The following is a 26,286-nucleotide window of genomic DNA, read 5'->3' as shown; positions in this document are numbered from 1 at the left end:
GCTGGGACCGAGCAGCGGGAGCGCACCCCGCCGCAGGGATTCGAACCGCCGACCTTTCGATCGGCAAGTCCTAGGCGCTGAGGCTTTAACCCACAGCGCCACCTGCGTCCCAACAGTCCTATGTGCCAAAACTCTTACCTGTGGTTAAAGACAGCTGCCAGCTTTTTTTGTCAAACAGCTATGGCCACACCCACCCTATTCATTCAAACACATACTGAATGCACATGGCTTCTCCCAGGGAATCCTGGGAACTGTAGTTTACTCCCAGAGAGCTACAATTCCCAGCATCCTTAAACTACAGTTCTCAGGATTATTTGGCGGCGACGCGAGGGAAGGGAGGGACCATGTGCTTTAAATGTGCATCCAGTGTGCTTCACAGGATTATTAGCCGCTCTGAGCCTGGCTTTGGCTGGAGAGGGCAGGATATTATTATTATTATTATTATTATTATTATTATTATTATTATTCATGGCATGGCAGGAGGAGGCTTGCCTGATGCTTGACAACCTGGGAAGGGAGCCCATCTTGGAGAAGGAAAACTCTAATCCTAAATCTCCACTGCTTTCCGAGAAGTAAAGACTACACAGATCTGGAGCGAAGTCCCTAAGGCGGTTCGGTGGCGCCTTCTACACCTCCTTCCTGCAACTCCTGCAGCCAAACTGGTGCCAAACGTCTTGCTCTGCTTTCCTTTCGACCCTGTCAGCGAGACTGGGGGGGGGGTCTTGTAGTCTGGGCAGCCCAGGACCTCCAGACACACTGCCCAGGCTTGCGCCCCGAGGAGGTCACTTTGATGCAGTGGTTTGTCTCTCAAGACCATGGGTTGACAAACTAAGGCCCAGGGGCCGGATCCGGCCCAACTGCCTTCTGGATCTCCCCTGCGGACAGTCCGGGAATCGCCACGTGGATCGGCGTGGGGATTCTGATCATTTGGGCTGCGCCATTCCCCACCCCCCCACACACACCATGGCGGCACCTCCTCCCTCCCTCCTCCTGGCTTCTCCCTGCCCTGCCTACGGGAGGAAGGGGACTGGATTGAGCTGGCTGAGTGCCATTTTAAGCAGCCCCTCTCTGGAGCCAGCCCTTTCGTGCCGCTCATCGTTCCTCCACCGCCACTCGCAAGGCACAGGTAAGCAGCCACCAGGGCTTGTTTGGTGCTGTGGAGAAGTGAAGGGAGAGTCTGTGGGGGGGATTTCACCCCCCAAAAAAATACCGTATTTTTCGCTCTGTAAGATGCACCAGACCACAAGACGCACTTTGTTTTTGGAGGAGGAAAACAATAAAAAAAAATATTCTGAATCTCAGAAGCCAGAACAGCAAGAGAGATTGCTGCGCAGTGAAAGCAGCAATCCCTCTTGCTGTTCTGGCTTCTGGGATAGCTGCGCAGCCTGCATTCGCTCCATAAGATGCACACACATTTCCCCTTACTTTTTAGGAGGGAAAAAGCGTGTCTTATAGAGCAAAAAATACGGTAGTTCTGCCCCCCACAAGATCAGGACAGTGGACTGGCCACCTGCGGAAAAAGTTTGCTGACCCCTGCTCAAGACAGACAGATGCCCGCCCGCCCCCAAAGGAAATGTACCCAGTCTCCCCCCCCCAACTGCTTCTCTGGGGTGGCCCACCAGATAGGTTTCGGAGACACAGACTTCAGCACAGCCTCTGAGCAGCCAACCGGCTGAAAGCTGCTCTCGGAGGGCAGGAGGGAACAGCTGCCAAAGGAACTTCGCAAGCTCCGTGTTCCAACGCGAACTGGAAGGACACGCCGAGTTCTTCCCTCTGAGTAAACACTGGGGGCTCTGTTTGGGATCCTGTTGCAGCTGGGCCTCCTGTGAAAGGAGGACAGAAAGACAGAGGCCTCCCGCAAAACGGGGACCGGCCCATGCATTTCCACCCCCCAGCCCCCCCCCGAAAAGCCACGTGCAAACCGCAGGGTGCAAATATTTCATCCTCAGCCAGCATCAGTCTGGCTCCTTCTCCTTCAACAAACAGCAAAGGTAGGAAAAGAGCTGGGAAGAGAGGCTTCCCCTCCATGCTGCAAAAAATGCCGAAACAGCGTGCAACCTCCCATTGACAAGGAATTGTCCCAGGTGGGGGGGGGGAGAGACCCTCCTTCCAGAGAGTTTTTAAGCAGAAACACAAAGCACATCTCATTCATACGCCAGGGTTGGCATGCTGGTCAGCTGTTTGCCTATTATTTGACCGCATTAAAATATTCTAAGAATGCCACAGCATTGATGACGGCTTTAATAAATAAATAAACATCCCAAGAGCGTCACCTGTTTGAACAAGGGCGGGAACGAGATTAGATTGCGCCCCTCACCTCGCAGCAGTCAGGAGGGAACCTAGAAGCAGAGCTAAGTTTGCTCCCCTCAATACCTGCAAGAAATCTCCAAACAGGAACAGGCAGCGGGTGCAACCGCCAACCAGGCGTCCTCCAGATGTTTTGGACTACAACTCCCATCAGCCTCACGCAGCAACTCCCAGAGCTGATAGAAACTGCAATGGTCTTTGACGGAGCATCCGTTTGTATCAGGGCTGGGCCTGAAAAGGCAGGCAGAATCCTGCGATAGGATGAAGAGTGCCTCTGAGTATATGCAGAGAGCCCTTGCCTCCAGCGCAAATAAACAGCCACACACTTAGGATTATGTCAGGGAGGAGAGCTGCCAGCCAGGCTCAAATCCTGACACTTCCCTGCCCAGGTGGGCCCTGCAGTAAAATGTTGTTGTACTGTATATAGGTAAAGGGACCCCTGATCATTAGGTACAGTCGTGGCTGACTCTGGGGTTGCGGCGCTCATCTCGCTTTATTGGCCGTACAGCTTTCGGGTCATGTGGCCAGCATGGCTAAGCCGCTTCTGTCGAATCAGAGCAGCGCACGGAAACGCCGTTTACCTTCCCACTGGAGTGGTACCTATTTATCTACTTGCACTTTGATGTGCTTTCGAACTGCTAGGTTGGCAGGAGCAGGGACTGCGCAATGGGAGCTCACCTCATCACAGGGATTCGAACCGCCGATCTTCTGATCGGCAAGTCCTAGGCTCTGTGGTTTAACCCACAGCGCCACCTGCGTCCCATGTTGTACTGTATACAGTGCTTCTATTCAGTGGTCTTGCCAGCCAGCCAGCCCTTCCTCTGGGACACTCTATTCCACCACCACTCCAATCCTCCCCTGGTTTTCCATCCCCCGCACTCCGCTAAACAAATATTCGGCATTCTGCAGTCTCTGAGCATGCTCAGTCCTCCTTTGAGCTGTTTTCCACTTCTGCAAGCAGCTTCAGATATCACCATGTACAGTAAGGCAGTATCACCTCCTCCATGTTGCAGTGCAAGACCATGTCAAGATGTGAGCTGCATGCCACTGAGAGCCGACCTAGCAAGTTCGTGGTGCAGATGTTTTGCAAACTGGGCACTTCCCAGTTTAATGTAGCGCAGCGGCTCTTACTTCTGCACTAACCTCTGAGCATACATAGAATGTCCTTACCTCGCAGGTCAGGAATTTGAAAGCAAGGATCAAATACACAAAGTTCGGTCGTTTTTAATCATCTGGCTCTTACATTGCGAATGTTTTTTCCCCTTTTTAAAAAATGAAACACACAACAGCTTCTGACTGTAACTGCAGAATTTAAAAAAGGAATAGAAAATCGCTTCTATATTGGTCAGTTTTATGATCTATGTTCACGGCAACTAAAATCAAAGCATTTCTTCCCCTACCCCTCAAGACACATTTTATTTGCAACACAAGAATCTGAAGATGAACACACACAAACACACACACAAACTCCAAAGCTGGATAGAGTTCAACCTAAGTACAGATCAATGAACAAAGAGCCTCTGAGCAGAAGCAGAGAGCGCCTTTCCCCAACAGCTACACGCTTCTAATATTAGAATGAAAACGTAGCAAGTGACATGTACAAAAGCATCTCCAACAAGACAGCTTGTCACTCATTTTCACCATTTGCTTCCAACTGACTGCTAGCCATGACTCCTTAGATCTGGGAGAGGAGTTAAATCAGCTGTGTGGATAGCTCAGTTGGCCAAGAGGACGGGGCTGATAACACCAAGGTTGCGGGTTTGATCCCTGTATGGGACACCTACATATTGCAGGGGTTGGACTTAGAGAGTCCTCAGCGTCTTTTCCAACTCTACAATTCAGTGATTCGGCTCCAAAACCAAGATCAAGCCTGCACAACAAGGGGTCCCTAGAGAAGCCAGAACGAATATTGGAAGGGGCGCCCCCACAAGGTGGGATGCAGTCCCCTCCGAGGTGGACCCAGCCTTATTTTGACATCAATTCAAAACACATCTTTTTGCATAGACCTTTGAGGGTAGGAGATCTTGCATAGCTTAACTCAGGCGTCAGCAGCCTTTTTCAGCTGCGGGTCGGTCCACTGTCCCTCAGACCATGTGGGGGGCTGGACTATATTTGGGGGGGGGGCAATGAACAAATTCCTATGCCCCACAAATAACCCAGAGATGCATTTTAAATAAAAGCACTCATTCTACTCATGTAAAAACATGCTGATTCCCGGACTACCCGTGGGCCGGATTGAGAAGGCAATTGGGTCGCATCCGGCCCCCGAGCCTTAGTTTGCCTACCCATGGCTTAACTGGTTGGTGGAAGAAGACTGGAATTTTTTTTAAAGATTATTTACAGAAATACTGTAAAATCAAAGAATGTTAGAAAAATGTTGGAATGAAGTTATATGGCTTTAGCAGAAATGTTATAAGGAATTAAGTACAAACAGATTGTTAATGCATTAAAGGGAAAAATAAGGTTAGAATATGTTAAGATAAATACAGGACAGAAAATAGAGGAAGATGGAAAGGAATTGCTGAAACAGTTAATTGAAGTGGAATACAAAAAGGGAGGTGTGCGGAGGTCGCTGAAACAAGTGATGAAAGATAAAATATCGAAATTACTGGATGTGTTTTTAATTGTTTTGTTTTGTTAATTTAATGTTTTTTGTAGTGTTTTTGTTTTTGTAATGTATTGTTTTGTCTTGTTTAATTCTTCTTCTTTTTGTAATCTTTAAACTGTTAATAAATATTATTTAAAAAAAAAAAAAACCCATGGCTTAACTGGATGGAGCTATATGCAACCTGTCCTGAGATGGCAATGTGAAGGGCGGGTTATAAATGCCTATAAACAAACAAACAAGCAAACAGAACAGCAAGTGGACCTGGGCTTGCATTTGCAAAACCAGCGCAGCGTCAAAGCAGAGAGCACAAGACCACAAGCTCTTCTCCCCACTCAAGAGACTCCTTTGCCTTTTGCATTCCTGTGACGTGACTACTCATGAGCAGCTGTTACGCACCATGTTCGGCTGCGTTTTTTTTTAAAGGGCTACTATGAGACATTCTTAAAACCAGCAGCTGCTGGTCTAAAGACGTGCCCTTTTCTGGTGGCTAATACCTCTGAGCATTTATATAGAATACTTTCCAGTGTTCAAAGCACCTTGCATACGCTATCTCCATACATTACAACAACCCAGTAAGGTAGGCCACTAGGCCGAGACTGGCTTGTCTAAGGGCATCTGATGAGTTCATGGCAGATTCAGCATTTGAAGCACACTGTTATTAGGATGATTATTTTACTACAGTGGTACCTTGGTTCTCAAATGCCTTGGTACTCAAACAACATGCAAGCCAAACACTGCAAACCTGGAAGTAAGTGTTCCAGTTTGCCAACTTTTTTCAGAAGCCAAACGTGCTCCATTTTGAGTGCCACACTTCTGTTTTGAGTGTTATGCTGAGGTCTGTCTGTATTTGCTATTTATTTTGCGTTTCTGTTTTTGCGGCTCTTTTTGTTTTGTTTTTGTGACTGTGTGGAACCCAGTTCAGCTACTGATTGATTGTGTGACTGCAGTACATTGTTTGTTTCTTTCATTTTATGGATCAATGGTCTCTTTAACATGTAAAATTCATGTTAAATTGCTGTTTTAGGGGTTGTTTTTAAAAGTCTGGAACGGATTAATCCGTTTTGCATTACTTTCTATGGGAAAGCACGGCTTGGTTTTGGAACGCTTTGGTTTGGGAATGGACTTCCGGGACAGATTAAGTTTGAGAACCAAGGTACCACTGTATTCAGCTGTCTGTCAGAATGCTTTCTACTATGTTTTTATTACTGATGTTTTGTAATGTGTTTCTAACGTTGTACACCGCCCTGAGATCTTTTGATAAAGGGCGGTATATAAAATGAATAAATCATCATCACCATCTTTATTTTCTTGTGTTCCATGAACACTGCAGATGGTGACAGCAGTCACAAAATTAAAAGACACCTGCTTCTTGGGAGAAAAGCAATGACAAACCTAGACAGCATCTTAAAAAGCAGAGACATCACCTTGCCAACAAAGGTCTGCATAGTTAAAGCTACGGTTTTCCCAGTAGTGATGTATGGAAGTGAGAGCTGGACCATAAAGAAGGCTGATCGCCAAAGAATGGATGCATTTGAATTCTGGTCCTGGAGGAGACTCTGGAGAGTCCCATGGACTGCAAGAAGATCAAACCACTCCATTCTGAAGGAAATCAGCCCCGAGTGCTCACTGGAAGGACAGATCCTGAAGCTGAGGCTGCAAGACTTTGGCCACCTCATGAGAAGAGAAGACTCCCTGGAAAAGACCCTGATACTGGGAAAGATGGAGGGCACAAGGAGAAGGGGACGACAGAGGACGAGATGGTCGGACAGTGTTCTTGAAGCTACCAGCATGAGTTTGACCAAACTGTGGGAGACAGTGGAAGACAGGAGTGCCTGGCGTGCTCTGGTCCAGGGGGTCACGAAGAGTCGGACACGACTAAATGACTAAACTACAACAATTTTGTTTCTACAGTGCAATCTGATGCCCTCTCAAAAGCTAGCCTCGCAACATCCAAAATTGTAACGAACACTGAGCATTTCTTAACTATCTTTTTTTTCCACCAGAAGCATGTTGATCTTTAAAGATCAGCCCCATGCAACGAGAAACAAACATGCAAAAAAGTCTCTATCTGCCAGCAGCAAACTCTCTGGCACTTGGCAGACCAGGTGTCTGGAATTTATCTTGCTCTAACCCAAGCAATGAGCAAATCTTTGCACTCATTTCCTTCATGCCACTGCCAGTTTACCACCGACACCGAAAGAGTTGCTACTATGCAGCACACAAGGGAGAATACAGTGGTACCTTGGGTTACAGACGCTTCAGGTTACAGATGCTTCAGGTTACATACACTTCAGGTTACAGACTCCGCTAACCCAGAAATAGTACCTCGGGTTAAGAACTTTGCTTCAGGATGAGAACAGAAATCGTGCAGCAGAGGGAGGCCCCATTAGCTAAAGTGGTACCTCGGGTTAAGAACAGTTTCAGGTTAAGAATGGACCTCCGGAACAAATTAAGTTCTTAACCCGAAGTACCACTGTCCCAAAATTAAAACCAAGCCTGCCCATTTAACCATGCATCTAATTTTATGAGGCAAAACACAGCACTTTCCAACGAAATGACAGATTTCCTCGCTGAAACGTTTCCAGTAAAGATATCTTGCGAAGCGGCACAAACTGCTAAAATTGACCTATATTAGGAATACTGCATATATGAAAACAGCAATGGCCATTAACACACACACACACACACGGAATTAAGATTTCTCTCACTGGCTCCCGGATCCTCCCAAATTGGAAGTGGGTGGGAGAATTATCTAGCAACCTGCGCAAGGCCCCCCTCGGCTGCTTCTGCTTCTTCATGCTGCTGAAGAGGCAGAGCGAAGCAGCAACATTGCCCAAAAGGAGCTTAGGAAATCCAGACTCTACGTGACCTGAGTTACTTATGTGACAGGAAGTTCTGTGCGAGGGAGGGAGGAGGAGTATCAATCATTCATGCTACCGGAGTTACACCAAAGCTTTTTTCTGCTTGCAGCAAAAGACAGGAGAGGAAAAGGGGGGGGGGGTTGAGAAAATCCCAGCTGCGCTTAAGTTTTTGCTGCCACGCCTTGTGTGGAACCAGGGGGATTTCTGTGGGGTGCCCCCCCCCACAACTCCCTCCAAGCGTTGTGCACCAGCCCGTTATAGCCGTCACTCAAGAGAACAATGTGGCATTCAAGATGGATTGGATGCACCGAGCGGCGAAGGGGAGGGCGGAGAGGGAGGGAGGGACAGAGAGAGAGAGAGAGAGAGAAGGATCTTACCACGATTGTTGGCCTCGTTCTCAAGGATGTGGAGTTCGGTGCAGTCCGCCAGGGAATGCTCAAGGCAGAGTTGCAGGAAACGGGCTTGACTCCGGCTCACCCTCTTCAGCAAGGAGAGCAACGCAACAGTTTGCTCGCACTCGTTCCAGCCCTTGAACCAGCCTGCCAACACTCCGACCTGGTCTCGAAACATCATGGTTGGCGTGTTTGTGTGTGTGTGTGTGAATGCGCTCGTGTGCGTGCAATGCTAAGAGGAAGGGGGAAATGTGTGCATATACAGGGACGGAAAAACTGCAGGAAGAAAACCCTCCTTAGGAGTCTCTTCTTCTTCTTCTCCGCCCCCCACCCCCACCGAAGTCTACTTTACGATGGTGTTGTTATTGCAGAAATAAGACAGATGTTTGCAGACGGATCTTGACGTGCAATTGCTTTCCTGGTGCTCCCAGGCTCCCTCTTTCTCTCGCTCGCTCTCTTTCCAGGCCGAGATGCCGGTGGCTGCCTCTTAATTCTTCCCAAGACGACGACATGCAGCGCAGAAAGCCAAGGGGACTTCTATAGCTCTACTTCTCAACACGGCACAGCAATGTGTGGAGATCATGCAGGTCCCTGCGTCGTGCGGCCGCCACCCGTCACTCTCCCTTTCCCAGTCTGGTTATTTTAGCCCAGTCGTCGCTGGCTCCTGGCTCTTTCCACGGGAAAGCTTTCTGGACCATCCACAGCCGCAGCATTCCTTGCCGAGGAGGGGTAAAAAAAGAAAAAAGAAAGAGGAGGAGGAGCAGGAGAAAAAGCATTCACAACTGTTGGAGAGAGAGGGAGGGAGGGAGGGAGAGAAAGAAGAATTTTGCTGTGATGGTAACGATGACACACTTTGCAAGGCAGCGCTATGATTCAGCATGACAGAACCCTCGGCTCACTTCCTAATATGACAGAGGGAAAATTTGGGATCTGCGATAACCAGGAGGGAGGGGGAGCTCGCTCCTTCTTCGTTTTACGAGGGGAAGCGGCAGTGTGATGTTTTGCAAGGTTTTTAAAAAACCCTTCCCCTCCCCCAAAAAATAACAGGTCAGGCGGGGAGGGTGCGGGGAGAAGGGGAGAGACAGCCAGACACTAAATATGCAGCCCACACACAGCGGCAGGTGTGGGTTTTGCATCCTCCAGAGGTTTAGAAGGAACCTCCCTCCCACACAGTGCGGAGGAGGAGGAGAAAGTAGGGAGCTCCCCCTGTTGCTTCTATAGCCCATGAGCAGATTCTCCCAAGGTAGGAATGTTACCTGGATTGGGCCAGAGGGGCAAGAGGAGCAAGGGACTGCAATCCCATCACTCACGGCAGGGAGGACAGAAGAGGGGGAAGTGGAAGTGGGGGGGAAGGAGGAAAGCACACACACTTTAACACTGCGGCTACAGAGAGCTGGTGCAAACCAGCCCCAAGCCCTGGTCCTCTGTTCTCCTCTCTCCTGGAGCAGGAAACAGTGGAAGAACCACTGCAGCTCTCTCGACAGGATCCGAGCATCTCCTAAGCAGCCGGCTAGCCAGCCAGACCCTCCCCACTCCTGGATTTAGGCCCCACTGGCAGCTCCAGCAGGCAGGCAGGAGACAAAAATAAACTCTACCAGTCAGTGTGCGCCCCCCTCCCCTTTCCCAAGACCACAGGCGCACACAGTTCAACAGAGGAGGCGGCGCTCTGCCTGGATCCCATTCCAGGTTGCTAAAATAAAATTCGAAAAAAAGCAGGCTCCAGTCGCCGCGCCGCCCCCCTTCCTTCTCCGATCAGCTGTTCGAGCCCACAGGGGGCCACCCTGCGTGTGCGCGCACAAGCGCAACTCTCACTTCGCACAAACTAAGGCGCGCACGCGAATATTCGGGGGGGTCCGCCTGCCCAAGCTCTCTCTCTCTCTCGCGGAAGCGTTCACAAGAAACGAAACAGCCCACTTTTATTTTAGACTGGGGGGGGGGGCGAGAAGCCTTTAATTATCCAAGCACCGTTTGTGGGTGCTGGGAAAGGGGAGAAAAAGTTTCCCAAAGACAGGTGGGATTCCTGAACTGAACTCGGGATTAGAAAGGGGGCAAAGGGAGGGGGAGAAGGGTTTTCTGTCCGGGGTTGGGCTCCCGACCCCCCAACCCCGCCGGAGAAACCGCAGCGGCGCGACGGGCTGCGCCCACCCGCCCCTCTGCGGTCGGGCGGTTGCTTGGGTGGGGGGCGCCTGGGGACCTGAGATAGGGACCCCAGCATACGAGCTTCTAGGGGGCTGAGGGCCTTTTGGGGGCCCCAATAAAACATCTGAGGGCCCCCAAGTTGATGGGAAATGGCACTGAAATGATGTCCCCCCCCCCAAAAAAAAAATTCGAGTTGGCACCCTTGAATCCCACAAGAAGTGGAGTCCCCCTCCACTAGTCCCCACAACCCCCGCGCCCTCGGAAGGGACCCGAGTCAGGGCTTGGATCCCCCCCCCCAAAAAAAGTCTCCCCACTTCAAGAGACCCTCTCCAAAGGGACTCCAGGGAAGCCGTCGGGCTACCCTCTCAGGACACCCCCCGACACCGCCCGCCCGCCCGCCCGCCCGTCGGAAGCGCCCGCGCCCCTCGCGCCCCGTCCCAGCCCTGCCCGGGATGCCCACCTGGCTGCCGTCCGCTCTTGGCTCCCGCTGGACGGGAGGGGGCGCCGCTGCTGGTGGCGTCGGCGGCGCCTGGCGGTGCCCGGGCTGGGCCATGGCGTGCAGCCCGCGCAGCGCCCCCGGCAGCGCCCCCCAGCCCACCCTCCCTGGCTCCGGCTGCGGCTGCTGCGCTGCGTCCTCTCGTGGCGCCCGCTTCGCCTCCTCGGCGCGACTGAGCCGCGCGCCCCGCGGAGCCCCCGCTCCCCACCGGAGGGTTATTTGCATAGGCCATGACGTCATGGCCGCCGAGAGGCGCAACGCCCCCTCCCCCGAGGAGCGGCCGGGGGGGGGGGCGACGCCTCCTGCTCGCCCTCCCCCTCGCATTCCTCCGCCGCTGACTCAGCCGCGGGCGAGGCGCACGGCGCACGGGGCGCGCTGCAAAGATGCCTGCTTGCTTGCATGCATGCAATGGGGTGTTTTTTTTGGGGGGGGGGCTTTTGCAAAAATACAATAAAATAAGCCAGCCAGGCGGCACCTTTGCAACGTCTCCAAAGGCATCTCCGCCCTGCCTACAGGTTGGGGGGTGTCTCTGAGCTGGGAACGGGTGGGGTGTTCCTTATTTTTTGGCAACCGACCTGGCCTTGCAAGCAGGCGCGACCTGGCGGCCGGAGTTTGCTGCGCGTCCGCGGAAAGGCGCTGGAGGAGCCTTGCACGCGCGCACACACTCCCCGCCGCCCGTTTAACGCTGCTGCATTGCAGATCGAGGCTTCTCGGCGGCGGCGGGTAGGTGGGGAGAATGGCGTTGCAACCGAGGGCCCCCAACCTACGCGCCCCGGAGAGCAAACGCCGTCCAGGTTTTTGGCACGGCGCGCCAGGGAAATGCCTGCCGCGGAGAGTCTCCTGCGGAGGGTCGTTCCCCACTTCTCCGAGCAAGGGGAACTTCGCGAGCAGCGGTAGGAGGGGAGGGAACGCCTCCCCTTTCTGTTGTTTAGTCGTGTCCGACTCTTCGTGACCCCTGGACCAGAGCATGCCAGGCCCTCCTGTCTTCCACTGCCTCCCGCAGTTTGGTCAAACTCATGCTGGTAGCTTCGAGAACACTGTCCAACCATCTCGTCCTCTGTCGTCCCCTTCTCCTTGTGCCCTCCATCTCTCCCAACACCAGGGTCTTTTCCAGGGAGTCTTCTCTTCTCATGAGGTGGCCAAAGTCTTGGAGCCTCAGCTTCAGGATCTGTCCTTCCAGTGAGCACTCAGGGCTGATTTCCTTCAGAATGGAGAGGTTGGATCTTCTTGCAGTCCATGGGACTCTCAGGAGTCTCCTCCAGCACCATAATTCAAAAGCATCAATTCTTCGGCGATCAGCCTTCTTTATGGTCCAGCTCTCACTTCCATACATCACTACCCTCCCCTTTCTAACAGCTGTCAACACCCAGATGGCTGCATCGTATGGCACTACAGCACCCCAGGGTGCTTTCCCCTTCAGCCTAGCTCTCAGGGTCTTTCCAAGTCCCCAGATGCAGACTCCCTGCAAACCTTTCCCTTTTTGCCCCTCCCTCTAGCTTTGATGGGGGTTGCATTCCAAAGGCATAGAGAGAGATTCCAGGCCATTAAGGGATGTTCTTTGCTCCAGCCATGGGGGACCTCCAGATGTGGTTGGATGGCAACCATCAGCGCCAGCCAGCCTAGCCAGTGGTGAGGGACGGTGGGGGTTGGAATCCACCAACATCTGGAGGGCCACAGGGTTCTTCACCTCCTCTGATAGATGCCTTCAAATATCTGAAGGGCTGCCCATGGAAGATGGAGCAAGCTTGTTTTCTGCCTCTCCAGAGAGCAGGACCTGAACGAATGGACAATGGCGGACCTATGCAACGCCAAAATTTGTTTGTTTCCTCCTCCCCAAAGATCTTTATTGAAACTTAACATATATATACATAAGAACCAAAATTCCCAATGATTCCCTCACATAAAATATAATATCTAAATTACAACAGCTGCATAATTATACACTTAATTATAAAACCCACCAGTCACCCTCTACTTCCTTCCACAGCAATTCGACTTCTTTATATTTCTTTCTACCTTTTCCCCCTCCCATTCTATAATAAATTATTTTTGTTAAATTCTGAGTTTTCCTTCTTTCTTTACTGGTTTTGCTATTGCTTACATTTTTTTTATTCTAAGCCTATTAGCTTGTCATTTTTAGAACAAAATTTTGACATATAATCTTCGAAATACTTCCACTCCATTCTTAACTTTTGATTTGATTTATATCTTATAATTGAAGTTAATTTTGCCAATTCCATACACTCACTTAATTTACAAATCCACTCTTCCTCTGTTGGTGTGTCCTGAGATTTCCATTTAGTGGCAGTCACTACCCTGGCAGCTGTTGTTTATGCGATGCCAAAATTTGGTGCCACCCGCCTCTCGCCTTCCATTCTGCATCATAGTGCCCCTGAGGCTCTGTGCCCAGTGCGACCAAACAGCTCATGCCCCTCTAAATCCGTATTTGCAATGGATTCAAATGACAAGAAATGAGATTCTGACCAAACACCAGGAAGACCTTTCTGACAGTAAGAGCCGGTTGAAGCTAAATCCTTCGAAGACAGAGGTCCTGTGGCTGGGACGGGACGATATGGGATTGGGGGGGCAACTCCCATCTCTTGCGGGGGTGCAATTAGTGCCAGCGCTGTCCGTTAAGAGTTTGGGTGTAATCTTCAACACCTCCCTCTCCATGGAGGCGCAGATTACAGCTATAACAAAGGCGGCATTTTTTCATCTCCGCCAAGCTAAGCAGTTGGCTCTTTACCTCTCTCGCCCTGACCTAGCCACTGTGATCCATGCGACGGTCACCTCCAGACTGGATTATTGTAACTCGCTCTACGTGGGGCTGCCCTTGAGACTGACCCAGAAACTCCAGCGGGTGCAGAATGCTGCAGCGAGACTCCTTACGGGGTCCTCGCTGCGAGACCACATTCACCCGGTGCTATACCAGCTGCACTGGCTCCCGGTGGAGTACAGGATCAGGTTTAAGGTGCTGGTTTTAACCTTTAAAGCCCTATACGGCCTAGGACCCTCGTACCTACGGGACCGCCTCTCCTGGTATGCCCCACAGAGAAACTTACGGTCTTCAAATAAAAACATCTTGAAGGTCCCAGGCCACAGAGAAGTTAGGCTGGCCTCAACTAGAGCCAGGGCTTTTTCGGCTGTGGTTCCGATCTGGTGGAACGCTCTGTCACTAGAGACTAGGGCCCTGCGGGACTTGACATCTGTTTTATTGTTGTTAGCCGCCCTGAGCCCGGCTTCGGCTGGGGAGGGCGGGATATAAATAATAATAATAATTATTATTATTATTCAGCAGTGGAATGGACTTCTTCCAAGACAACAAGGCCCATTTACACCACAAAGAACTCACAACCCACCTACTCTCAGCAGCCAGAAACACCATAACCAGACACTGGAGAGACCTGTCAGGAGTAAGCATGGACCAATGGTACCAAATAGTATGGTAAACATCCCTACTAGAAAAATTAACCAATAAACTGAAACTGACACGGGGACAAATAGAAGAAGACGCCTTCGCCCTGCTATGGCTCCCTTTTATCACATACACAGCCCAACAAGACAAGGACAATAATCCACCAACAGCATACGGATCAATATGGCTAACCTGATCCAAAACACCCACCCACCCCACTCACACACGAAAACAAAGACCACCACAGCCAACCACAAATGAACAGCCACACCTTAGGCCAACCCCAACCTCTCTCACCACCAAAGGAACACAAGTGAACAGCAGAGAACCGGCACTAGTGACGCTGATGCCAAACCCCACATACATTAAGCAAAATAGAAACATCGCCACCCGACCCCCCCCAACTCCCCCCCCGACCCCCCCAACGTCTCAACAAATGATTTGTAAAAATGTTACATGGAAAAAATACGAGAGACATTACACATACTTCTATAAAACAAGAAAATCTTTAATAATAAGAAGAAAAACTATACAATCAGAATTCAATTAAAACAAAACAAAAAAACCCACAGAGGAACGGATTCCCTTGGAAGCTGATGGACTCTCCTTCCTTGGAGATTTCTAAGCAGAGCTTCTATGCCCGTTTACCAGGGATTATTTATCTGTGATTCCTACATTGCGAGAATAGTAGAGTTGGAAGGGAGCTGACGGTCATCTAGTCCAACCCCCTGCAATGCAGGGATCTTTTTGCCCAACGTGGGGCTCAAACCCACAGCCCTGAGATTAAGAGTCTCATGCTCTACCGACTGAGCCATTGTTAACAAGTAGCCTTTGGTTTTCTAATTTTTATCTTTCATTCCAAACCGTATTACAAAAGTGATATGGATTACAATTTAAATATATACATCAATTACCCCCTCCCCCATGAATTCAGAATGCCTTTCTTTAAAACACAATCTATTCTACAAGTAGGATTAAGAAACTTCTATTTAACCCAGTATTTGATCTTCTATTATTTCCCACTCCCCACTTATTTCCTTTACGGTGCCCATTGTTTTATATAACCGAACCAAAGCAGTAGTAACAGTCCCACTCTATTCTGCCTTGGTCAGACCACACCTGGAATACTGTGTCCAGTTCTGGGCACCACAATTTAAGGAGGATGTTGATAAGCTGGAAGGTGGGCAGACGAGGGCGACCAATAATAATAATAATAATAATAATAATAATTTATTATTTATACCCCGCCCATCTGGCTGGGTCCCCCCAGCCACTGGGTGGCTTCCAACAAAACAGTAAAATACAATAACCTATTAAACATTAAAAGCTTCCCTAAACAGGGCTGCCTTCAGATGTCTTCTAAAAGTTTGGTAGATGTTGTTCTCTTTGACATCTGGTTAGAGGGCGTTCCACAGGGCGGGCGCCATTACCGAGAAGGCCCTCTGCCTGGTTCCCTGTAACTTGGCTTCTCGCAGTGAGGGAACCGCCAGAAGGCCCTTGGCGCTGGACCTCAGTGTCCTGGTGGAAAGATGGGGTGGAGATGCTCCTTCAGGTATACTGGACCAAGATGATCAAGGGTCTGAAAACCAAGCCTTATGAGGAGTGCTTGAAGGAGCTGGGTATGTTTAGCCTGGAAAAGAGGAGACTGAGAGGAGAGATGATAGCCATCTTCAAACATCTCAAGGGCTCTCACATGGAAGACGGAGAAAGCTTGTTTTCTCCTGCTCTGGAGGGTCAGACCCAAAACAATGGCCTCAAGTTACAAGAAAGAAGACTCCAACTAAACACCAGGAAGAACTTTCTGACAGCAAGACCTGTTTGACAGTGGAATGGTCTCCCCCAGGAGGTTATGGACTCTCCATTCTTGGAGGTTTTTAAGCAGAGGTTGGATGGCCACCTGCCATGGATGCTTGAGCTGAGTTTCCTGCATTGCAGGGGGTTGGACTAGATGACCCCTGGGTCCCTTCCGACTCTATTCTGTGATTCCATGACTCCATTGATTAGGTGGACATTTTGTTTTTCTCGGTTCCCAGAACTGTAGAGTTGGATTCATCTAACTCGTAATCAGTGGATTATATTTTCACTTTAAAAGGTCCAGACCAGTAGGCTAGCTAACCTTATCCTCCTTGCTTTGCATGCTGAAGGCCCCAGGTTCAATTCACAGAATTTCCAGGGAGAGCTGGGAATGTCTCCCTTTGCCAGAAACCCTGGAGAGCTGCTGCCAGTCAGTGCAGACAGCGTTGAGCCAGATGGACTAATGGTTTGCATCCCTATGCAGCCTTCATTTCCTTGAATGAGAGCTGCTGTTAAGTGTGACCCGATTGTAGCAGTTGCAGCAAAGCTGATTCTTCAAAAGCAGGCATCCTGCATGCTCAGTTCCAATGTCCAATACCAAGATGAAGGTCTACCAGGCTTACACATTGAGAACGCTACTTTATGGAAGTGACAGGTAGGTAGCCGTGTTGGTCTGTCATAGTCGAAACAAAATAAAAATTCCTTCCACTAGCACCTTAGAGACCAACTAAGTTTGTTACTGGCATGAGCTTTCGTGTGCATGCACACTTCTCCAGATACCATGCACACGAAAGCTCGTACCAATAACTAACTTAGTAAAGGTAAAGGGACCCCTGCCCATTAGGTCCAGCTGTGGCCGACTCTGAGGTTGCAGCGCTCATCTCGCTTTATTGGCCGAGGGAGCCGGCATACAGCTTCCGGGTCATGTGGCCAGCAGGACTAAGCCGCTTCTGGCGAACCAGAGCCGCGCACGGAAATGCTGTTTACCTTCCTGTCAGAGCAGTACCTATTTATCTACTTGCACTTTGACATGCTAGGTGGGCAGGAGCTGGGACCGAGCAATGGGAGCTCACCCCGTTGCGGGGATTCGAACCGCTGACCTTCTGATCAGCAAGTTCTAGGCTCTGTGGTTTAACCCACAGCGCCACCCGTGTCCCATTGCCACCCGTGTCCCATAACTAACTTAGTTGGTATCTAAAGTGCTACTGGAAGGATTTTTTTAATGGAAGTGAGTCGTGGCCTACTCACAGCTGCCAGGAGAGATGCCTCAAGGCCTTCCATATGTTCTGCATCAGAACGATTTGGGGTATCACATGGCGGGAGAGTCTCAAAAGATGTGCTCTTCGAAGCCCACATTCCCAGTGAGTTCGCACTTCTGTCTCAGCGATATCTGGATTGGTTGTGTCCACAGAATGGAAGATGGCAGGATTCCCAAGCACCAGGCCCACTCGCATACCAACAACAACAACAATAATAATGTTTTTTTTATTTGTATCCCGCCCTCCCCGGCCAAAGTCAGGCTCAGAGCGGCTAACAACAGGACGCCTTCATCTGCCCGGCTGCAACAAAGCATGTCTCTCCCACACTGGTTTCTACAGCCACAGCAGGCGCTGTAACTCTCCAACAGTTCAACTTCACCCCTAAAGGCTTCACCCTCCATCGTCTCCCAAGACAGCCGGATGCCAGCAACTAAATGGGGTTGTCTTAAATTGGTAGGTGGCTGCAAGGCGGGGAAAAGCCTAGAGGAACCTCACAAGGCGAAGCAGACAAATCGAGCTCTTTTGAAACTTTGTGCCCTTTTGGTTGCAGATGTCAAGTGCAGCAGTAGATGAGCACTGTTTGGGGGAAAAAGTGCATATTTGAAACTATGGCTGCTCTCCTAAGAGGAAAGTGCCATCTAGTGGGCAACTATCAGAATCACAGTGCCATATTTGAGAATTCCTGCAGGATACCTTAGGCTGCCAAATTCTATGGCCAAGTTGGGACCTGAACCTCGGTCACTCTCTGTCTCTAATTTTATAAAAAAAAATTTGACAAAACATCAATCTTACATATAATATACAAAGACATATTGGCCTGAGACTTCCCTCCTCCTCAACTAATGGTTTTCCTAATTATGCTCTGATATAGCATTTTGTTGTTGTTATTATTATTATTACCCTTAAATCCAAATCTTAAATACAACATTTAAACATCATATTGATAATAATTGATATTTCTAACCTTAAAAAACTTCTTGTAGCCCTACTAACCATGTCAATTGTTTACAGTTGTCTCTCAAATGCAACGTAAATTTATTCGTCTTTCAAAAAGGTCTGGTCCCGCTGGTTCCAAATTTTCCCGGTTAGTTTCGCCAACTTGGCATAATCCATTAACTTCACCCGCCACTCTTCTTTTGTTGGGATCTCTTCCTGTTTCCATTATTGGGCCAATAATATTCTTGCTGCAGTTGTTGTATACAAAAACAATGTTTTAACTTGCTTATGTATTTCTCTACCTGCAATACCCAGTAGGAAGGTTTCTTGTTTCTTGGACTTGGATCACTCTTGTCCTTGTCTGGCACTCTTGGTCCTTGGCAGTTGAGATGGCAACTGGCTCAGTGGTAGCGCACATGGTTCCATCTGCGATATCTCCTGATAGGGCTGGGGTGTCCCTAGTCTCAAATCCTGGAGAGTGTAGACAGTAATGAGGTAAGTGGACCAATTTCACGGTCCTGTCCCCATTACCAGTTGCTGACCTGACTAAGGCCTTTGACACTGTAAATCCCACTGCCCTGTGGACTGTCCTTCTGAAAATCGGCTGCCCAGATCCATTTGTGAACATCCTTCGGCTCCTCCATGATAATATGACAGCAACAATCGCAGAAAACAATGGCTCTCAAAGTGAACCATTCACACCGGGATCAGGTGTTAAACAGGGACGTGTTATCACCCCAACTCTATTATTTTCATCGCCATGATCCTACACTTTGTCGATAGGAAGCTCCCCCCACCAGAGTAGAAATCATATATCGAACAAATGGAAAGCTCTTTAATCAGTGTAGGTTGAAAGCAAAGAGTAAGGTTACTGTAAATTCTATCATAGAGCTTCAATATGCTGATGACAACGTAGTCCAAACCATCCTAAATATCTTTGCAGAAGCTTACAAAAATTCAACTCAATGGAGTAGCATTGGAAAGTGTTGATCACTTCTCCTACCTGGGCATTTATCTTGCCACAATGGGCGACATTGATGCCGAAATCCAGCATTGCCTGAGCTCTGTGAGTGCAGCTTTCTCCCGATTGAAGTGCTGAGTGTTTGAGGCCCATGAGATTTGCAGGGAAACAAAAATGCTTGTTTACAAAGCTATTGTACTACCACTGTATGCTTGTGAAACATGGACCACTTATGAATGCCATCTCCAACTCCTTGAAAGATTCCATCCATGGTGCCTCAGAAAAATGTTACATATCACTTGGGAAGACAGGTTTCTTGGGAGAAAAGCAATGACAAACCTAGACAGTATCTTAAAAAGCAGAGACATTACCTTGCTGACAAAGGTCTGTATAGTTAAAGCCATGGTTTTCCCAGTAGTGATGTATGGAAGTGAGAGCTGGACCATCAAGAAGGCTGATCGCCGAAGAATTAATGCTTTTGAATTATGGTGCTGGAGGAGACTCTGGAGAGTCCCATGGCCTGCAAGATCAAATCTATCCATTCTGAAGGAAATCAGCCCTGAGTGCTAACTGGAAGGACAGATCCTGCAGCTGAGGCTCCAATACTTTGGCCACCTCATGAGAAGAGAAGACTCCCTGGAAAAGACCCTGGTGTTGGGAGAGATGGAGAGCACAAGGAGAAGGGGACGACAGAGGATGAGATGGTTGGACAGTGTTCTCGAAGCTACCAGCATGAGTTTGACCAAACTGCGGGAGGCAGTGGAAGACAGGAGTGCCTGGCGTGCTCTGGTCAGGGAGTCATGAAGAGTCAGACATGACTAAACCACAAGAAGCGAGCTTTGGTGGCATGTCCCAGAAAAAGAACTCCCCTGTGAATGCCTCCCTCTCTTAGAATGGCAATGGCGCCCACCTGAGAGGTGCTGGCAGTAGCTATCTAGGCATTCTTGCAGAAGTCTTCTGCTTCACCCTTTTAACTGGAGATGCGACAGTATACTGCACCTGGAAAGCATGTGCTATGCTACTGAGCCATGTCCCCAAGCGCTGTCTTATTCCGAGGGGACGGAAAGGTGTCACTGGAACATCCTGAAGGTCCCAGGCCACAGGGAGGTTAGGCTGGCCTCAACTAGAGCCAGGGCTTTTTCAGCTGTGGCCCCAATCTGGTGGAACACTCTGTCACAAGAGACTAGGGCCCTGTGGGACTTGACATCTTTCCGCAGGGCCTGCAAGACAGAGCTGTTCCACCAGGCCTTTGGCCAGGGCACAGCCTGACTCCCTCCCTCGGCAATCTTCACAGAACTTTAGCCTAATGGTTGCCATCAATTTGAGTTGAATTAATTTTATAATGAACTGATTTTAGAATTTTGTACTATTTTATTGTTGTTAGCTGCCCTGAGCCCTGCTTTGGCTGGGGAGTGCGGGATATAAAGAAAAATTATTATTATTATTATTATTATTATTATTATTATTATTATTATTATTGGAAGCTTATCATATAAACCTCCATGATGGGAGCACGACTGACAACTTCTTACTACCTTATTTTCTGAAGGCAGCTATGTTTAGGGAAGTTTTTAATGTCTGATGTTTTAATGTATTTTTAATCTTTTGTTGGAAGCCGCCCAGAGTGGCTGGGGAAACCCAGCCAGATGGGCGGGGAATGAATGAATAAATAAATTATTATTATTATTATTATTCTTAGCCCTGTCGACATTTGTTTCAAGAGGAACTGGAAAGAAGCCGCATCTCCCCCAAACAAGTTTGCCTCTTAACTCCAAGAACCATGTGAAGGTCTCTCGCATGCAAACAGGCCTTCCCTTTCAATATGACATGCGACTAATTACGCAAACATGAAATCTTGCCTTGCCAACATGACGGGAGCCATCTGTTGGAGGAGCTGCAGCTCATTTTCTCATGCCATGTTGCAAGCAAGGAGCCGTTTCCTGAGCCTAGACATCGACAGCTCAGGTGCAGCCCCAAGAGGCTGTTGAAACAGCAGACGGATAGGGCTGTATCAGCAGCTGGTGACACCCGACATGTGGGAATGCTACCAGGGGCAAGGAACTACAAGCCAAACACACACACACACACGCACGCACACACACACACACATTGATGATGATGATGATGATTTCTGCCTCACTGAGGAATCATAATAGCAGTTTTGCACGCCTTGCAGTCTTACGCAGTTCCTGTCCAATATGGTGAAGATTTAGCCTGGAGAAGAGGAGGTTAAGGGGTGATATGATAGCCATGTTCAAATATATAAAAGGATGTCACATAGAGGAGGGAGAAAGGTTGTTTTCTGCTGCTCCAGAGAAGCGGACACGGAGCAATGGATCCAAACTACAAGAAAGAAGATTCCACCTAAACATTAGGAAGAACTTCCTGACAGTAAGAGCTGTTCGACAGTGGAATTTGCTGCCAAGGAGTGTGGTGGAGTCTCCTTCTTTGGAGGTCTTTAAGCAGAGGCTTGGCAACCATATGTCAGGAGTGCTCTGATGGTGTTTCCTGCTTGGCAGGGGGTTGGACTCAATGGCCCTTGGGGTCTCTTCCAACTCTATGATTCTATGTGATTGTCTCCCAATTCAGTCTCTGCTTTTGTCTTTAAAGCAGGTGTGGAGAGCCTTTTCTGCCAGATTTCCTCATGGGCAATCTTCCAGCTACCACATACTGGGGAGGTGGGCAGTGGCACAATGCAAATAAATAAAAATAAAATTTTATTATTTATACCCTGCCCATCTGGCTGGGTTTCCCCAGCCACTCTGGGCGGCTCCCAACCAAATGTTAAAAACACAATACAGCATTAAACATTAAAAACTTCCCTGAACAGGGCTGCCTTCAGATGCCTTTTAGAAGTAAGATAGTTGTTTATCTCCTTAACATCTGATGGGAGGGCGTTCCACAGGGTGGGTGCCACCACCGAGAAGGCCCTCTGCCTGGTTCCCTGTAACCTCACATCTCACAGTGAGGGAACCGCCAGAAGGCCAACTCCTGATGCCAAGCTGGTGCCAAACATCTTGCTCTGCTTTCCTTTGGACCACCTCAGCAAGGCCAGGAGGGGGATCTCGTTGTCTGGGCACCCCAGGACTTCCAAACCCACTGCCCAGGCTTGTGCCCCAAGGAGGTCACTTCAGTGCTACCACAGCTGTTTGACTTCACTCCCAGAGATACATTCCACCGTCTCTTGAGGCAGAAGAAGAGGAGTTTGGATTTGATATCCCGCCTTTCACTCCCTTTAAGGAGTCTCAAAGCGGCTAACATTCTCCTTTCCCTTCCTCCCCCACAACAAATGAGGTGAGTGGGGCTGAGAGACTTCAGAGAAGTGTGACTGGCCCAAGGTCACCCAGCAGCTACATGTGGAGGAGCGGAGACGCGAACCCAGTTCACCAGATTACAAGTCCACTGCTTTTAACCACTACACCACACTGGCTCTCAGTGTATGGGCAGACGGATGCCCACAACAGCATGGCTTAAAGTAGAAATAGAAGTCTTGGGTAAAGTGTAGAGCAAGGAGCCCTGGACTGAAGGTTACAAAAAGCCCCCGGAAGCACATCGTTTTAAGTCCTAAGGGATCTGGCAGTACGGTTAAAGGATGTTTTATAGGGTACTGATTTTATTACTTGAAAACAGAGGTGAAGAACTGCAAGCATGGGGAGTAAATGCGCCCCTATTTAGCCTTTGGGACTAAGGTCCCAGGGCAGCTTACAGCATTTTGAAATGCAACATAAAAAATGGTGGGCAGCCAAACTGCAAAAATGATGCTTGCAAGGAAGATGGAAAGGGGACACATGGTGGAAACTGCCCACTTCTTCATGGTTAGACCGTAACCCACTATATACAAAGGCTGGAGTCACATCCATGGGGTTCTGCACATACTGGCATTGTGCCACTGCCCCCACCCCCAGTATGTGGTACCAAGAATATGGCCAACGAGGAAACACAGCCCTTTTGGGAAAGAAGTCTTCCACACCTGCTTTAAAGACCTATGCAGGGACTGTGACTTGAGAAACAATAATCATATTGGACAGGAACTCCATAAGATCTTTAATCTTTAAAGCAGAAGTGATCTGCAGTTGGCAGGCATCCTAATGTTCCGTGCTCAAAAACAATCAAAAACGGGATCCTATCTTCAACCAATGTCATCTTTGTGTCATTACTGCCCTTTGGAGACTTTAGTTCACATTTGGCACTACGCATGAATTAACAAATCTCTGCGCATGAAGTCTTGCGTGCTCCCAAGCATTTTGCAATTCTTGCCAGTGACTCCCGAGTCTTGACTGCCCAGCTTACGCCAGACGCATGGAGATACGGTACACAAAATATATGTGGACCTACTGAAGAGTTGCAAGGAAAACTCTTTCTATATTTTATTTCTTTGCTTCTGTCCCGTCCCCCCCCCACTTGCTGCAACTGAAAAGAGCAGCATTACTATCAAGTAGAAAACCAGGCTGACAGCAATTTAAAACACATACACAAGAATATAAATACAAATTAAGTGTTCTCAGGCGATATTTCCTCTTTCTCACATCAGTCCGTCGAGAGAAACTTCTCGGTGAAAAGTGCCATGAAAATACCCAATAAATTTATGTGCACATACAAAGAGATATCCTTTATACAGAGTTCAAAGCACTGTTTCTGCCTGTAATACGCTCACTTTTGCACCATTGGCAGCAGTGCAACCCAAGCCTTAGACTGCTGTTGCTTCCAAATCAAATCCACTGCGAAGGGAAGGTGCCAGCCTTGCTTTAGAGCTGGCCAGACAACCAGCCACCAAAGTTCAAGTGGAAGGGAAGGTCTTCCGTACTATTCCAGAAGGTCCAAACTCATCGTGTCAACTCTTTACACGAATTTCTCCTCTCTCCCTGCCTGGATAAAAGTACACACCGCTCTGAATATTATGAAAATGATATATAGGTGGTACATGACCCCAGTCAAGCTTGCAAAAATATACCATTTGTCTGATAATAAATGTTGGAAATGTAAAGAAACTGAAGGAACGTTCTTTCACCTCTGGTGGACCTGCCCTAGAGTTAAGGCTTTCTGGGAAATGATATATAATGAGTTGAAAAAGGTATTTAAGTATACCTTCCCTAAGAAACCAGAGGCCTTTCTTCTGGGCATCGTCGGCCAGAAGGTGTTAAAGAAGGACCGAACATTTTTTATGTATGCAACAACAGCACAAGGATACTTGTCGCTAAATACTGGAAAACCCAAGATTTGCCCACACTGGAAGAATGGCAGATGCAACTGATAGACTATATGGAGCTTGCAGAAATGACTGGCAGAATCCGAGACCTGGGAGAAGAAGTTGTGGAGGAGGACTGGAAGAAATTCAAGGACTATTTACAAAAATATTGTAAATTGTATGAATGTTAAGAAAGATGTAAGATTATCAACAATATGGCACCAATAAGTTAGTTAAAAGGAATATGAAGATAAATGAAAATATAAGAAAAGATAAATTTTGGATAAATATTATGTTAAAATTAAGCTTTTAAGGTTTTGGTTAAATTATCTAAAATTAGGGATACAATATCAGAAAATTATAATATAAGAATTGAAACAAGGTGATAAATTGCTGGGTAAAGTTCGAAAATTTGGAACGCAGGAACGAGAGATGCGAGGAAGTCCAAAGAAGTGATGAAAATGTGGATATTGGAAAAATTATATGTTATTTTGTTTGTTCTTTCTATTGTTCTAAGAAAATCTTTAATAAATATTTATAAAAAAAAAAAAGTACACACCGCTCTGTCCTTCCGCCCCCCCAGTTCTTCACTCTTTTCGGCCGCACAGGGGAAAGGACTCCCCAACAAACTGCCGGCACATTGGGCACTGCTTGAAATATTTCACGCATTCGTCGCACAGGCAGGTGTGCCGGCAAGGGAGGAGCACCCAGTTCACAGCCCTGTTCTGGCAGACGATGCAGTCCTTGCTGTTTTCATCTGGCAGGTCCGCCTCGTCCTCAGCCAGTCCGGCTTTCTCCAGGAGGACGCGGTCCTCTGTCCTGTCACCTGAGGGAGGACTGCTTAGAGATGAGGCGTTGCTGTTGGCAGACATGAAAAGTTGCTAGGGAATGGGAAGAGGCAGGGAGAAAAGAGATAAACGTTTAGGCATAAGACAGTGGTACTTCGGGTTACAGATGCTTCAGGTTACAGACGCTTCAGGTTACTGACTCCACTAACTCAGAAATATTACCTCGGGTTAAGAACTTTGCTTCAGGATGAGAACAGAAATCGTGCGGCAGCGGGAGGCCCCATTAGCTAAAGTGGTGCTTCAGGTTAAGAACAGTTTCAGGTTAAGAACGGACCTCCGGAACGAATTAAGTTCTTCACCCAAGGTACCACTGTACAGGGGTCAGCAAACGTTTTCAGCAGAGGGCCGGTCCACTGTCCCTCAGACCTTGTGGGGGGCCAGACTGTTTGGGAAGGGGGGCGGGGAAATGAACAAACTCCTGTGCCCCACAAATAACCCAGAGATGCATTTTAAATAAAAGCACACATTCTGCTCATGTAAAAACACGCAGATCCCCAGACCGTCCGCGGGCTGGATTGAGAAGGCGATTGGGCTGAATCCGGCCCCTGAACCTTCGTTTGCCTACCCATGGCACAATATGTTAAGAGTACTGAAAGCACACACACATGCGCACAGAGAGTGTGTTTCAGTGCCCAGGTGTCAGGGAGTGGTCTGAAGACAAGGACTGGGGAATGTATTCTATGGCAGACCAGCTTCTCTCTGATGGAGAGCTGGAAGGGGAATAGTCGCCCCCCCCCCCCCCGTCCACAGCATGATCACAAGCAGAGAGAGAGACAGAAGGTGAATGGCTTAGGAAGGAGTTACCTAGTTATGAGATAATGACAACAGAACCAGAAGGGAGGGGGCAGCTAGTTGAGACGTCCCTTGAGTGTGGGAGCCCCCCCACCCCCGGACTCAGAGGTCGGAACATATCAGAGAGCAAAGCAGTCAGAGGGAGGGAGGAACTTCCCATTAGCGCCTAAAATTCTGCAGAAGTTGGAAGGAAGATTAGACTAGCCAACTGCCCTCCTTGTGGAGAGCTGTGTGCTTGCGCTTGCAGCATGACGCTGTAATAAAAGGACTATAAATCTACCAACTGCTCGTTA

The 26,286-nt window shown here is 48.7% G+C and overlaps 2 protein-coding genes across 5 annotated transcripts in view; both read right to left on the bottom strand.

Annotated features, from left to right (window-relative positions):
• SAMD4A (sterile alpha motif domain containing 4A) overlaps positions 1–10,993 on the bottom strand; it is a 143,691-nt gene extending 132,698 nt beyond the window's left edge. The window contains exons 1-2 of one of the 3 annotated variants that reach the window (XM_083733969.1): positions 10,768–10,993; positions 8,154–8,950 (exon numbers count right to left, since the gene is read on the bottom strand). In XM_083733969.1, coding sequence (XP_083590095.1) covers positions 8,154–8,349 — 196 coding nt within the window. In that variant the 5' untranslated portion in view covers positions 8,350–8,950; positions 10,768–10,993. Of the gene's footprint in view, positions 1–8,153; positions 8,966–10,767 lie in introns of those variants that run through there. The other 2 variants (XM_083733971.1, XM_083733970.1) reach the window with 2 other exon arrangements.
• The window catches only part of CGRRF1 (cell growth regulator with ring finger domain 1), a 451,182-nt gene that overhangs the window by 414,910 nt on the left and 9,986 nt on the right, over positions 1–26,286 (bottom strand). The window contains exons 6-7 of one of the 2 annotated variants that reach the window (XR_014563772.1): positions 24,913–25,234; positions 23,888–24,056 (exon numbers count right to left, since the gene is read on the bottom strand). Coding sequence is in view for 1 of the 2 variants with exons in the window: in XM_083737620.1 (XP_083593746.1) it covers positions 24,941–25,234 (294 nt within the window). In the remaining variant the exon portion in view is untranslated. Of the gene's footprint in view, positions 1–23,887; positions 24,057–24,906; positions 25,235–26,286 lie in introns of those variants that run through there. The other variant, XM_083737620.1, reaches the window with a different exon arrangement.

Source organism: Podarcis gaigeae, assembly GCF_964106915.1.
Source record: "Podarcis gaigeae genome assembly, chromosome: 1".
Lineage (NCBI taxonomy): Eukaryota > Metazoa > Chordata > Lepidosauria > Squamata > Lacertidae > Podarcis > Podarcis gaigeae.
The sequence above is the reverse complement of the archived record's forward strand: the minus strand, read 5'-3'. Positions and strand labels throughout refer to the sequence as shown.